General features: G+C 38.8%; 1 protein-coding gene across 1 annotated transcript in view; it reads left to right on the forward strand.

Annotated features, from left to right (window-relative positions):
- The window catches only part of LOC133267073 (dynein axonemal heavy chain 5-like), a 459,819-nt gene that overhangs the window by 91,437 nt on the left and 353,929 nt on the right, over window positions 1–14,453 (forward strand). The window contains exons 59-62 of the mRNA XM_061449003.1: window positions 72–287; window positions 2,963–3,130; window positions 9,495–9,713; window positions 12,165–12,341. Of these exons, the coding sequence (XP_061304987.1) occupies window positions 72–287; window positions 2,963–3,130; window positions 9,495–9,713; window positions 12,165–12,341 (780 nt within the window). The remainder of the gene's footprint in view (window positions 1–71; window positions 288–2,962; window positions 3,131–9,494; window positions 9,714–12,164; window positions 12,342–14,453) is intronic.

The following is a 14,453-nucleotide window of genomic DNA, read 5'->3' on the forward strand; positions in this document are numbered from 1 at the left end:
CCAAACCATCTTTCTCTATAGTCAAGTGATTGCTTAAATAAATGGATTGTTTTCTTTTCTTTTTTTTTCAGACAATAAAACCTTCTGACATTGCAACTGTTCGCAAACTGGGTAAACCTCCTCACTTGATAATGCGAATTATGGATTGTGTGCTGCTTTTATTCCAAAGAAAAATAGACTCAGTAACACCTGATCAAGAGCGCCCATCTGTGAAGCCATCTTGGACTGAAGCTCTGAAGCTAATGAATAATTCAGGTTTTCTTAGCATGTTGCTTACTTTTCAGAAGGTAAGAAACTAGTAGTGGCACTACTACTCCTATAACTATCTCTAGAGATATGTGAAAGTGTCTTCTACCTCAAAGGCAGTTTGAAACAGATGAGACTTTTGTTTACCTATAGTTGTAGATACCTTTGTGACTGCATTCCTCTCTATTTTCATGGTTCATTATCTCAGTAATCTTTCTCCTGGGCCACACAGTTTTGATGGCACACACAAATATCTCAAGCATGAGATCAAATCTTGAGAAGCTTAGTCTTGTCTGTATTTAGGCAGTTCCTGTTTCTCAGTAGGAATTTGCCTTAAAAGGTCTCACTGATTTGATTTTTCAAATGTCTCACCATCTCCAGTGCTACCAGGCCTGCTTGCATATAGCACTCTAGAGCCCTGTCTCTGGAACAGTTTGGTGGGGAGCTGAGAGAAAATACTGAATAAAATTAGCATCTTGTCAGGAATAATACTGAAATATTTGGGAACTTTTGGGGTTTTGTCACTGGGAAAGTAGTGAAATACAGAATGAACTGGGAACCTTAGTATAAACCATAAGAAAAATAAAAGCAAACACAGGTTTGTATTTCTGTCAGGACAGAAACTTGTTCTGTTTACAACAAGATTCACTAAACTGTGAGACAAGGGAAATTTCTCTGCGGGGAAGAGAAAAAAAGATGTTACATATAGCTGGAACAGAAAAAGACCTAGGTGGAATATGGAATGGCAGAATCATGGCCCAACTTTAAAATATAGAACATCAAGCAGGTTTTGTCAAAACCTGGCTTTTCTGCAGCACTGCACAACATACTCTTTCATTTGTACACCAATTATTTTTTATCTGCTTCAGTTGTGCATTTTGCTGATGCCTTTTCTGAGTTATCGGAGTGTTTTTGTTATGCGCATGAGGCTTGAAACCGTGATTCTAACTATCTGCAGGAGCCATTTCTCCCAGTGAGCCATATTGACTAGGCACCATGCGGAAACTTGCACTGCCTCTGTAGACAGTCTCTTCCTGGGGCTTTCAATCTGGTCGCTTCTCCAAGTGGTATCTTCATTAAACAGAAAGAGGAAATGAGTTTAAAGATAATGGGGACTAATTATGTAGTCCTTACTCAAGCTTCTCTCTAATGAGGCTTCCAGTTTTGGCTCTTATTAATAGTGTATGTGTTTCTGCTGGTAGTTTGCAACATATTTAACTTTACTCAGAGGAGTTAGAACAACCTCTGTGGGACTGAGTTCTTCTAAGAAGTGATACTGATGAATGTGGTGATGAACACTAGACTACTTCTGCCCCGATGAGGTACTTCACATGCTGTCTTCCTGCCTTATTTCTTATTTCTAAGATTGAGTATATATAAGAAGGCAGCACATCATGTCTGGAGCTCTGGGTAGACTTCACTGCTTATTTGCTTGTGAGACTTTTATTCTTTCCTAATTTTTTTATGCAAGGAGTATTAGTGGATGAAATAGCTCCTTGGGTTTAAAATTCATTATTTAGAAGGAAAAGCTTGACAGTTTTAGGCCATTGCTGACTGGTCTGTGCTTCACCTTTGCCAGCTTGCTACCTCATCATTTTGAGTAGAATGAAAAAGTCTAAATGTTTGTCCAGCGCTATTTTAGAATTTAATATTTTAGCAAATTTAACATTTTAGCGAATGCTCATAGTGAAAACATCACCATATCTGATTTTAGGAATAATATAATGAACGTTGTAACAGTAGCTAGGGATCAGACAAGTGCAACACAGTCCTTTCTGCATAGGAGAAAGGCCGGAAAAGGGTATATTGCTTGACAGTATGAATGGAAGATGATTTTTAAATGCCTTTAAAAGAAGGCATATATTGCCCCCCAAAACCGAAGATTTTTAATGCCACTATTGTTAAGCAACCATTGTTACCCTGTATAAGCTCTTCTACTCTCTACATTGCTTAAAGAGATGAATCCCATTTTCTTCTGACACTTGTATAATTAGAGGTTAACCACCATCACCAAAGATCTGGCTTTCATGTTCTCAACAGATTGTGAAGGGGGGAAAAAATCTGAGGTTAGAATAATGAAGTGAACAGCTGAAAGAAATTGCTTTTACGGAAAAGGGCTAGTGCCAGTGAAGTGAAGTCAGTGCCTTGCAGTTTCACCCTTTTCCTTCCTAAAGCTGCATGTTTTGACTCCCTGTGTTCACACCGGTGCCTGTCGGATGCCATGGTGAGCTTGTTCAGGGAATTAGCCTAGACAAAAGCTAATCCGTAGTTTGCTGACTTAGATTTCTGTCTAAGATTTAGATTTAGCTTCCAAATTAGTTCACTGAGCCCTGGTGAAAGTATTAAACATAGGGCAAAAACATCTGGTTGAGGGGGAGAGGAAAGAAGTTACATTGCTGTAGCACCAAAAACTTAGATCAGCTTAAGTTGTCACAGAGCTATGAGTACAAGTAAGTCTGTAAATCTTATGGGTCAAGTACAGATATTAAATGCAAACTCAAGTAAATCTGTTGCAATGGAAGTGGGAGCTATTTTCACTTCAGTTCACAAAAAAAAACCCTATTCTGGCCTTTATAAAAGTGAAAAGCAATGGTGTTGGTTTCTTCATTTCTTCTGTAAGAAGTGGTAGCATGTTTTTGAAAAATGAAATGTTTCTGTGAAGCAGACTTTATTCCAAGATCCATTTAAAAAGTAATTTTCCCTTTTCTTTGACTAGGACTCAATTACAGAAGAAACTGTGGAGCTTTTAGAGCCTTATTTGGATATGGAGGATTATAATTTTGAGACTGCTAAAAAAGTCTGTGGGAATGTAGCAGGTCTTTGCTCATGGACACAAGCAATGGCTTACTTCTATGGTATTAATAAAGAAGTTCTTCCTCTTAAGGTATTTCATATTACCATTTTTCTGAAGGTTGACTATAGTTGAGTGGAAAAAGCATTGTTATTTTAGCTAAAAAAGGTGATGAGTTACAAGAGATTCTTGTTTCTTCACATCCAGTTGTGAAGTCAAGCACAAAGAAGTTAAATATGTCCTGGCAATTTTTTTTCCCTTACACAGCTGCCCTGTAGTATAGTTGTTACTTGTGTGAACACAATCAATTTTTTGATGGGTACCTAAGTACACAGATTCTTTATAGAGCCTGACTATCTGCAAGTGAGAGATACCAGTACTGTCTCTGTTCTTGGACTCAGTGCCAGGCACTACTGTTTCAAGAAAATGTCTCTTCAGTCCTAATAATGAAGGAGCGTACTCATCGTGGTCTTGATAGAATCTGGGAGAGGAGAGACTGTTCTTGGCACAGAAGTAGTCTTAATGATTTTAGCTGGAATTCAGCTCTCTTAGAAAACTTTGGAGTGTCAAACTGCTACGTATGAGTGTATATATGATAAAGTAAGTAGTTACCTGGCATGGAATTCTGTTGTAACATTAAACCACAGTAGAAGGGATCAGCTAACATTGTCTGCATTCCTACAGATAGCTGTATCATCTTGGAAATGTTTCATTTATGAGCATATTGAAAAAAAAGGAGTTTGTATATTTAATAGCAATTTATAACCATTGCTTCTGCAAGGAATTTTATGGCTCTTTTCTGAAGAAATACATTCAATCAGTTATGCTTCCACTGTACTTACGTTCAGTCTCCTATTAAATAAGCCACTGTGTCAATGGCATATTCAAAATTCTTGGCATACCTAGACAGATCTGACTCGAATTTGTTGAAAGCATGATATTTTTATTCAAGAAACTGGTAGAGAAGACCCTATTTCTGTGATATATAAGTAGTAATTTCCTTTTCAAATAATAGGGCGTTCACTAATGAAAACAAAATTTGAAATGTGGCTATTGAAAGCTATAAAAGAGAGCAAGACCTAGAGGAAATAGTGGCTTTATATGCAGATGCAACTCTAAAAGCTGCAAAAGTGCTCTTGCAGTTTTTATTTAAATATATATGACTTAAGATTATGTATAAATTTAACTTTGTATTCAAGCATTTACATTCTTGTCACACTGCAGCTGATAAAAACTAGAACATGTATTTCTTAGCAAAGTGGTGCCTATTGTCAGCTATAGCAACCATCACAAATATTTTAAAGCCAAATACGACAGGGGGAGGAAGTGTTTGAAGTATGCAGGAGATATTGCAGGAAGCACTGGGGTGATGCTAAGAAAATAATTGGAAATAAATGTGCAATTAAACTGTGTAAAGTAATATCACAGGCTAAATCATCCAGTGCTAAAAGCAGGTTTACTGAATGAGTTCATCAAGCTGTTTTATCCTAACTGCTGTTCTAGGAGATAAATCCCCTTCAGTACCTGCAAAATTCATCCAATATATTTTTAAATTGCATCTTAACTGAGACTCAGTGCCTCATTTATTTTAAATGGGACAACTTGAGAAAACTAATTAATAGTGACTTATATTATGGTAAATATAGTGTGCAAAAATTAACTAATTCCTAGAAATGGATACTTACATTCTTTAGATATGTGGTCTGCAGCATAAGGGTCATTAGTTAGAATCAAATGTAGAACGTCTAACCAGATATTGCTTGCACGGCAAATACAGCGCTGTGTAGCTGCTTACTGTACAGTAGTCACCATGTGTGTGCTACTTTCCTATAAACCTTCTGCACCTCACTAGCCATTCCTCTCTAGTTGTTAACTAGTAAACAAGCCTGCTGGATTAACCTGGTAATTCTGAATCTGCTATTTACCCATTAGTTGAAGAATATAGCAATGCAATGAAGAAGCTCTGGCTATTGCTGTGATTCTGTTAGCGTCCAATTAAAATAGTGTGTATAGGGTTATAATTTCCCTTAGAGATGTCTCCAGTGATTTTAATGAAATTCTCTTTAGGCTGTTGTGATGATCAAGGGAAGTTTGTCTTCTGCTTATAAATTCTGTTTGATATCGAGGATTCTCCCCATTGAACTCAGTTTTAAATATAAGACTTTATTGCCTTTTCTGCTTTCACTTGTCTCCATGCTGAACTGAAAACCACAGCAGGCAATAAGAGGAATTCTTGCACCTGAGGAAAAGGTAACAGTCAAGGAGTGTCAGAATTTGATGGTCATCCGTTTAAAAGTGTGTCCTTGTCAAGATGACATCAGGAAAACAAGCATTCAAGTCTGAATTCAAGGCCCATGATAAGTGGAGGGAAGGAATACACATCTGGGGGATGAAGGGGAGGATCACCTAACAAAAGAGATTGATGTCAGGATGCATAACTGAATGAAAAAAATGAAGAATCTTTCAGTAGCTAGTAGAGGCTCTGAAAAGCAGATAGGAGGCATGATCTCTGTGTCTTTTCATTGTTTTAATCCCAAGAAATGGCCAGTGACAGCAAAGAAAGAGGCCAAGATTTTATTAATGTCACTCTGCATGGATCTATTTACATGTGTGCATATGTGAAGGTGTATACATATGTGTATGTGTATAATGTTTTAGATTGGTGGAAAAACATTGGTTTTGTAATGTCTGCAAAACCTGTGTATATGTTTGCCTTTCTTATAATATTTCCTTAAATAATGACGAATCCCAACTTATCATGGTATTAAAGCTCTGAAAAAGGTGATACAAAACCAGTGGAATGTTTGTGTGAAAAATCTGCAGTGATCATCAGGGTCAGGAGCAGCTTGAGATTGCATTTCCGTGAAGAGCTGTCAGTCAGATTCCATGTGCCCGTGACAGGACTGAAGCAATAGGCAAAGGTGGCCACCTAGCACACCCTCAGTGTCTTGTGAGCAGAGTGACAGTGTCCAAGTGCAAGAAACCTTCTGGCTTGGTCCAGCAGTAGTGAATGCTCAATGGACTGTAAGAACAGTGTACTTGGAAAGCTAAAATTCCTGAAATGAGAGATGCTAGGAAAGCTCCAAATCTTCCTTACCTGTAGTCAACTATAAAGTTTCAGATGCTTTTTTTTTCTTATGTGTTCTCCTACTTCCAGTGACATTTCCTGAATTTACCGAGCAGCAGCTGCTCTTCACAGTGATCTGGGGCTGGTTTGGGCGTTCCATTCAAGAGTGCAAATAGCATTAAATTGTGTGAGGTTTTATTGGAGAAGGCATTTTTATTTAAATGCCTTCTTGGATCAGGGCCAGATATACTCAGTGCTTTGCAAAATGAGTTTGCAATGAATCAATGAGAAATTTACGGCTATGTCAATATTAATAAATTAAACAGTATAAGGATTTTTTTTTTAGACATTGGAAAGTGATCATCTGCACTATTAAATTCTTAGAATGATCCCTAGTGTGAATTTGGTCTTGGCTAAGCAGCATTTTCTCAGCAGTCTCTGAGCACCTTTCATGAACTAGTTTGATCCAGTGGCTGTTTCTGTGAGACTGTTTGCATGCAGCCATACTGTTTTAGAGGCCGGGAAAGCTTAATATAAGCTAGTTAACCTGAGTGGCAGAGAAAGGTCCTGCATATGTTTAATTTAAAACTATAGCTGTGGACTGTAATTGTGTGCTTATTTGTGCTGTTTTTAAGTGGAATGCAGAAAGGTTGAAAGGGGCAAGATCATCTCACCACCTCTCTGAGTCCTCTCTGAAGGTAACTCAGAAGATGGCAAAATAGCTGCTTAACAATTTAGTCCGTAGCCCTTGCTGGCGCAGATACTTTGTACGTATTGCTCCATGCAGATAGCAGGTAGAATCACTGGCTGGGGCAGATATTGAGAAGATTGTCTGTATGGTTCCCCACAATGCCAATGGCAAGACAAGGCTGAAGCTGCTGCTCTCACGCAAGCCAAGGTATGTTCTAGCATAGTCCCCCTCCCAGGAGTGCACATAAGAATGTGGATTTCATGTCTTGAACCCTCATGATTCATTCACATAAAATCCATTTATTCAGACTCTCACACTGCATCCAACTGGAAAAAACTGAATCCTTGCTTGGCTGCCTGACTCAGAGCGATGAAATGAAGGGTGTGAAGCTTGTTCACATAGCAGTGCCACTAAAATTAGAAAGGCCACAGTGGTTCTTTGTGGTTGGGAGACACATTTCCTTCCTGACTGTAGTTGGCTGGAAATCTTTGAGGCTGCTTGCAACAATAATAGCCTTCTTGTACCGAAGATTCTCCTTGGCAGCAGAACTTGCCTCCTGCTTTCATGGCAAAGCTCTGCAGAGGAAGCTGCCAACCAACCTGCCACTGATGTCAATACAAAAACCGTGTTTGTACCCATATAGTTTTGAAAAATGGGGTTAGAAATAAAGGCAGGGAGAGAGCAAGTGGTGATGATTTCATAGGGTAATCTGAAACAAGTGGTCTTTCTGCATTTGGGAATCATGTAAATTGCTCATTCCGTTATGTTAGCAGTCGTTGTGCAACCAACCATTATTCATCTCATATGATTAATCAGCCTACAAATGAAACTAATACCAAAATGTATTACGATTTTGTTATGATTGTGCTAAAATTGGCTGAAAACTTTAACCAAATTGTCTATAAAATAATTTCTTATTACGTCATTTTCTAGAGATGCCGTGAAGTCCTGCGTATGTAATTTTGGTGTGTTTTTTTTCGTGTTAGAATACAATACACTTTTTCTTTGTACTCATCTGAACTGTTTTTTCATTGTACTTATAGCTTCAAAGCTGGTAGCCTCTTAAGAGCTTTTAAGAACTGGGAAGTCTGTTTTATCAGTCTTTTGCACCTTTGTGGTTAGTTTATTGCTGCACAGAAGCCTGTTTTTCATACTTACAAGGCATCGTTGCTCATATGTGTTGGGAATTCACATGGCCATCCTTTTCCACTGAGGTTCACATCCGACTGTGATAAATGTCAAGGTGAAATATGAATCCACACAGCCAACAAGTTCTTTGTTGTTCCAGCTGTTCTGCCTTGGTTGTTCTTCCCAGCTCTCCAAGGATTCTGTTCCCTGTGTAACCTCACTATTTGTCAGCTGGGGATGGAACAATATGTCACAGCTTTGTTTTACTCCCATTTTTAGCCCTCATGGAATTTAAGGAGAAGAGTATGCTCTGTACATTTGAAGGGCTGGGCAGGGGTGAGGTAGGACAGAGGGGGCTGGTGCACGGCTTTTACTGTATCTCAGTAAGAAAGGCCTGACAGCAGATGTCTTAATAAGGTACTGCTTTCATAAGACAGAATAATAAGAGGTGTTTATAGTAGCTTAAATGACCAAAAGACAGAATTTTCTCTCCATGGGCAGGATCCACCCTGCACAGCATGCCTTAGGAAGTTCTATCCAGGCTCTGTCTGATGCTACATGAATGTGGGGTGCCCAGCGTCTGAAGGGATGTAAGATTTACCCATTCTCAATGTTCCTTTTCTTATTATGGATCTTTTTAAAACAGTTATCTTAAGCCGTTTGTTGTCAGGTCTCTCTTATTAAGATCCAGAAGGAGCTCTGCACTGTGCATATCTTTCATACCGCACCACCTCTACCCTGGTACAGAACACAGTAACACTAAATCCTCTACTCAGAACTTGTCAAGTTTTGTATTTGTAATAAAACAGGTTTTACAGAGTCTTGGTGTCCGTCCTCATAACTCTGAAAGCAGAAAAAATAGAAATAAGATGCATGATATTTAAACAAGTGTTTTAAATATTCAGAGTAAATGGAAGCAACCTTTATCTCCAAGTGTGAATTTCATAAGAACTTTGTCAGTCTCTAATCCTTTGCAAACATATACTTGGAAACATGCTCTGAATTCACAGAATACTTTTTTTCCCCTGTTAGGAATAGTCAAGAGGCCACATTTAAATGACTAGCAACACATAAGTTTATATAGGAATGTGAGAAAAATCTCTAGAGTTTTAGTTTCCAAAAGAGCAAAAAATGTGTTTGTTGTATTTTTATTGTAGAAGAAATCAATGAGAAAATAGAGGAGAAGAGTAGGTGCCATTATCTTTACTATTGTCCATGAGGACAATGTTAATTTTCTTTTGCATTGAGAATAAATTACAGAAAACATTGTATGGATTGCTTCTTATATCTGGTACACAGCTATTTCAAGTGTATTGTGATTTCAAATAATTTATCATTATGTGATCAATAGATCATTCTGAAAATACTAAAATATTTTAAGATTGCATTGAATAGTGTTATGCCTGTGTTCATTTCAGGTTAAAAAGTAAAAAAGGAAAAAAACTGCTGTCATCCTAAACATATTATTTTTACAAGTACCTAATCCATTGCAATATGTGCCATTAAATGAATGTCATTTGCTCTTGCCAAATAATAGGTAGTAACTACTTTTTACTTTTAAATGTTTGTAGGCAAATTTAGCCTTGCAAGAGGGAAGACTTGCAGCTGCCCAAATGGAACTGAATAATGCACAAATTCAGCTGGATGAGAAGCAAAAGGAACTGGATGAAGTACAAGCCATGTATGATAATGCTATGAAAGAGAAGCAGGCCTTACTTGATGATGCTGAAGCATGCAGAAAGAAAATGAACAATGCCACAGCTCTGATTGAGGGATTAGGTGGAGAAAAGGTACTGGCACAGATGAGTAGGTTTGCAGCATAAAGCAGGTTCTCAATTTTGAGAATACTCCATGATGATCATTAGTGGTCCTAAAGAAATTCAAGGCATGGTGACATCTCTATATTATATGACACTTTATTTTAGTTATGTGTATGTTTTTTGCTTGAACTTAATGTATCTAACAAAGTAAAACAGTTTCTTGTGTTAACTTAATTCTTGCATATGAAGATTTATGTCATACCATATGGCTTGTATTGGGATAAAGTTCAGATTTAAAGCCAAGGAGCCAAGTTCCTTTTAGCTTTAGTAAGAGAAATTAAGCTTAACCTAAATAACTGCCCTAAAATATCTGTAAGGATTACTCTCTTTCTCACCAAGTATACAAGCATTAAGAATTAGAAGCTTGATTAATTTCCTGAATTATATTTGAAGTTCAGATTTCTACTGGAACCTATTGTAGAATTATTGATTAATTGTTTTCTTCTGCACTAAGCTTGAAATTTACCTTTTATGTGCAGATTTTTCTGGCTTCAGCCTAAAGGTGTCCAGAAGAAGCAGGTTACCTTTGTTGTTTTTTTTTTCTCATCTGATTATTTGCTTTGATATTCTTTGGTTGATTTCACACAGAGTAAAAACCGATGAGATCTTTGACTTCAACCATTATGTCCTGTGAGGCCAGGACTTCAGAATTTGTTTTCTTAGCTGTACTTCAAAATATATCAGTCAAAAATATTGGATGCTTTATCATAGTTTTTCACTGAATTTCTCTATTTAATAGCAACACCAAAATAGGCACTTAGAGCACCTTATTGTGGGATTTCCATTCTACTTTTGAAAATTCAGAAAAAAAATTGAAAGACTGTGTGGCACTTGGAGCCTTGGGTGAAACTGACACTGGGTTAAATGTGTGTTTTCTAAATTTAAAACATGTAGGTTCTGGCTAAGACTGCATGCAGAGTGATTGGCAGGGAACAGGAATCTGGAGAGAAAGAAATAAGTAAAACTCAAAAATATTATTCAGAAAATCATAGAATCATGCAATAATTGAGATTGGAAGGGACCTGTGGAGCTCATCTAACCCAACCCCCTGCCCCATTCAAAGCAAGGTCAAATAGAGCAGGTTGCTCAGGGCATTCTCCAGTTGCATTTAGAGTACCTTCAAAGACAGACACTCCACAACCTCCTTGCAGTCCTTGACCACTCTCACTGTAAAAAAGTTTTAATGTGTCTTTAATTGGAATTTCTTGTATTTCCATTTGTGCCCACTGCCCCTTGTCCTTTCACTGGGTACCACTGAAAATAGGCTGGCATCATCTGCTTTACACCCTCCCATAAGGTATTTGTACACATTGATAAAATTCGCCCTGCGCTGTCTGTTTTCAAGGCTAAACAATCACAATTCTCTCAGCCAAGGCTGCCCTTGACCTTTGCATCAGCAACTAGTTCTTCCTTGTTTGAAAGTCTGAGGTTCAGCAAACCACACTCCCTCATTAATCCTCAGTTACCTGTTAATATTTTTTTGTCAGTGTACTCCTTAAAATCTCCTGGATTGCTTGTGTCTTGCTATGCTGTCTGTTCAGATGCTATCAAGGTGGTTAGTCCCCCATGTAGAACAGTGCCTGTGAATGAGAGGTTTCTTCCCATTGTCAGAGAAAGACCTCATCTTCTTCTTGCTAGTCGTGTTGTCTGTAATAGAGGCACACATAATATCACCTGTGTTGCTCTGCCCCCTAATCCTAACCAATAAGTTCTCAACTGGCTCATTGTCTATTACAGAGTCTCAGATGCAGAACTCTGTGCTTTCCAGCTGCTCTATCACATGAAAAAAAAAGTCTTACTCTTCCCAACCTGTCTTGCCTCAAAAGCCTGTGTACACCTGTTGTAGCACTCCAGTTGTGGAAGCTTTCCCACCATGTCCCCATGATCCCCATGACATCATGACTCTGCAGCCACACACAGACCTCTAATTATTCGTTTGTTCTCCATGCTGTGCACATTAGTGCACAAGTACTTCAGAGAGGTGTCCAGCTGTGCTAATTTCCCAGAAACAGTATGAAAGCTATTCCCACGTTCTGTCTGGTAGGCACTTCTTTGTTTATGTGGATGTGCTTGGGGTATTCCTCCATTAGCCCTATTTATTGATTACAAAGTCCCTACTATTTATATTGCCCCACATGTTTTGTTTGCCATCTCCACTTCCTCATGTGATTGTTGGTCATCCTCTCCCTTTCATTTCATTCTTCCTTTAAAGCACTTCTTACCTGTTCGTCTAGCTTGTTAGCAAAGATAATTTTTCCTCAGGTGGTTGCCAGCTCTTCCAAGCAGACTTCTACTACTGAAAACAATTAAAAGAAAAAATACTTCTGGTTTGAAGGACAATTATTTACCAGAAAGAGATAAATTCTTTGTGTTAGTTTTGTGCCTGCTTAACCTAACTTCTTTATAATTTTCTACATACAGCTTCGTTGGACAGCAAGCAGCAAAAACTTTCACAATCAAATTATTAATTTAGTGGGGAATGTTCTTCTGGCTACTGGATTTCTGTCTTACTCTGGACCTTTCAATCAGGAGTACAGGAATTTGCTGCTCCAATTGTGGAAGAAAGAGATGGACAACAGTAAGATTCCATACAGTAATGTAAGTGCTCATGCTCTGTCCTGACCTTACTCTTTGCCTTGCAGAGTAATGATAGGCAGAACATTCCATTCTGGAAAAGTATATAATTGGAAGATTATATATTGGCTGTCACATTCCATCAAATTTTTAATAAAGAAAAAAATGTGAACAGTTGACAGCTGAGCTTCTGAAGCACTATGTTTTAAAATCCTCATTATACTGTCATGCATTGCAAGATTGGTATATAAGCCAATGCTCTGGCACGTCTAAGAGAGATGCTGTCTGAGGTCAGCTGTCCTGGGAGGAAATTGTGTAATATGGGAAATGAAGTAAGCATTTACCAGCTTAGAAGAGATTTACCTTATCATACGAGGTTCTGTCACGTAGTCTCTGTTTTCCCCCATAGCTACTGCTTTTTTGCAAGTACCATGTTGTGTCCATAACTTCAGCCATAAAGTCAAGCAAACCAGTCACATCTGAAAGTGGAAAATACATATATTGAAGAAAACACCAGTTGTAACTGTCTCCGTCAGCATCTTAAGTTATCCCCTTACAAGGAATAACTTGTGATTATGTGCTAGAGAATGCCAGCCCACACCTGGTATTGCTGTGGCCCTATAGTTTTCCAGGCAGTCTTTGAAGCAGCAGCTCCCAGTTTAGACCCATAGGAGGTGCAGAGGTAGAGAGGAGTCTGGGTTGGGTGGGAATTATGCCCCAATCAACTTCCAGGGACCCAACAAGATTTGCCCTTTTTACACTTTTACCACCTACAGTCTCATGTGCTGCCACTAAAAATCTGCTTTCTCCCTTTCTCTGTCATACCTGTGTACCTACAGCATTTAATTTAGTTTAATTTGAAGTGCCTTGTTGAAATTATTAAGTTAAACAAAACCTGGATTTTCTAAGCTTGTTTTACGCCACTTCAGCTTCCTCCAGTCTAAGCTCTTAAATCTGTTCACGTCTGTCACCACTGATTCTGTTCTCAGGGAGTCTGACATTACAGCTTCTCCTCAGTTGGATTAAATCTGTGCAGGCAGAGGTGGCCTAAAATGCAACAGAGCTAGGGTGCCATCATACAGCTTCAGTTCCCTGACACACAGAATCACAGAATAGTTTGGGTTGGAAGGGACCTTCAAAGGTCATCTAGTCTAACCCCCCTGTAATCAGCAGGGACATCTTCAACTGGATGAAGCTGCTCAGAACCACATCCAGCCTGGCCTTGAATGTATCCAGGGATGGTGCATCCACCACCTCTCTGGACAACCTGTGCCAGTATTTTACCACCCTCATTGTGAAGAACTTTTTCCTCACTTCCAGCCTGAATCTCCCCTCTTTTAGTTTAAAATCATTTTCCTTTTTTTTTAAATTACCCCTCGGCTTATCACAGCAAGCCCTGCTAAAAAGGTCTCTCCCCATCCCTCTTATAGGCCCATTTTAAGAACTGAAAGGCCACAATGAGGTCTTCCTAGAGCTTTCTCTTTTCCAGGCTGAGCAACCCCAGCTCTCTCAGCCTTTCCTCACGTGCTCCATCCTGTCGTATACTACCTTTAATAAAGTGAACAACCTGCATGCTGGGACTAAGATACAGAGCAGTTTCCTTTACAGGAATCTTGTTCTTTCTTTCTACCATTATCTGCCCCAGGAGTGCTGGACCTGGTAGCTGTTTTGGTGCATTATCTTTCTTTGTGGCCAGCAGCAGCCTTATTGCTATTTCATGATTTTTAGGAGGTCTGTCCAATACTCTTCCTTGCAACTGGAAGACATATTCATACTGAAAGCAGGGTTTAGTCCATAATAATGTCTTTCTGAGTAATCTGCCCAGGTTGCCTTCTGCTTGGTTTTGTAAATACCCAAGTATATTTTCTCCAGCAGTAAAGGTTGTAGTTCTTATGTCAGCACAGGAGTGGAGGCATTAAGGTCAAATGGCTCCTGTCCTCAACTGTCAAAGCTTTTGAAAGAGCAGGTGCTGCTGGAAAGTACTGGGAGTAAGTGAACAACTTGTGTACAGCGGTGGCTACACTATTGTGAAACAGCTGAAGGTAGCTTAGTATCCCTGCTGCACCCTCTTTCCAGGTTCCTGGGAGCTTTAACACTTGAATGTATATTAGGGAGACCTCTTTGCCATGGGACGTT

This window comes from Pezoporus flaviventris, unplaced genomic scaffold (genome assembly GCF_033815535.1).
Source record: "Pezoporus flaviventris isolate CSIRO_AGI_PZ_B2104156 unplaced genomic scaffold, CSIRO_AGI_Pfla_v1 ptg000007l, whole genome shotgun sequence".
Taxonomy (NCBI): Eukaryota; Metazoa; Chordata; class Aves; order Psittaciformes; family Psittacidae; genus Pezoporus; species Pezoporus flaviventris.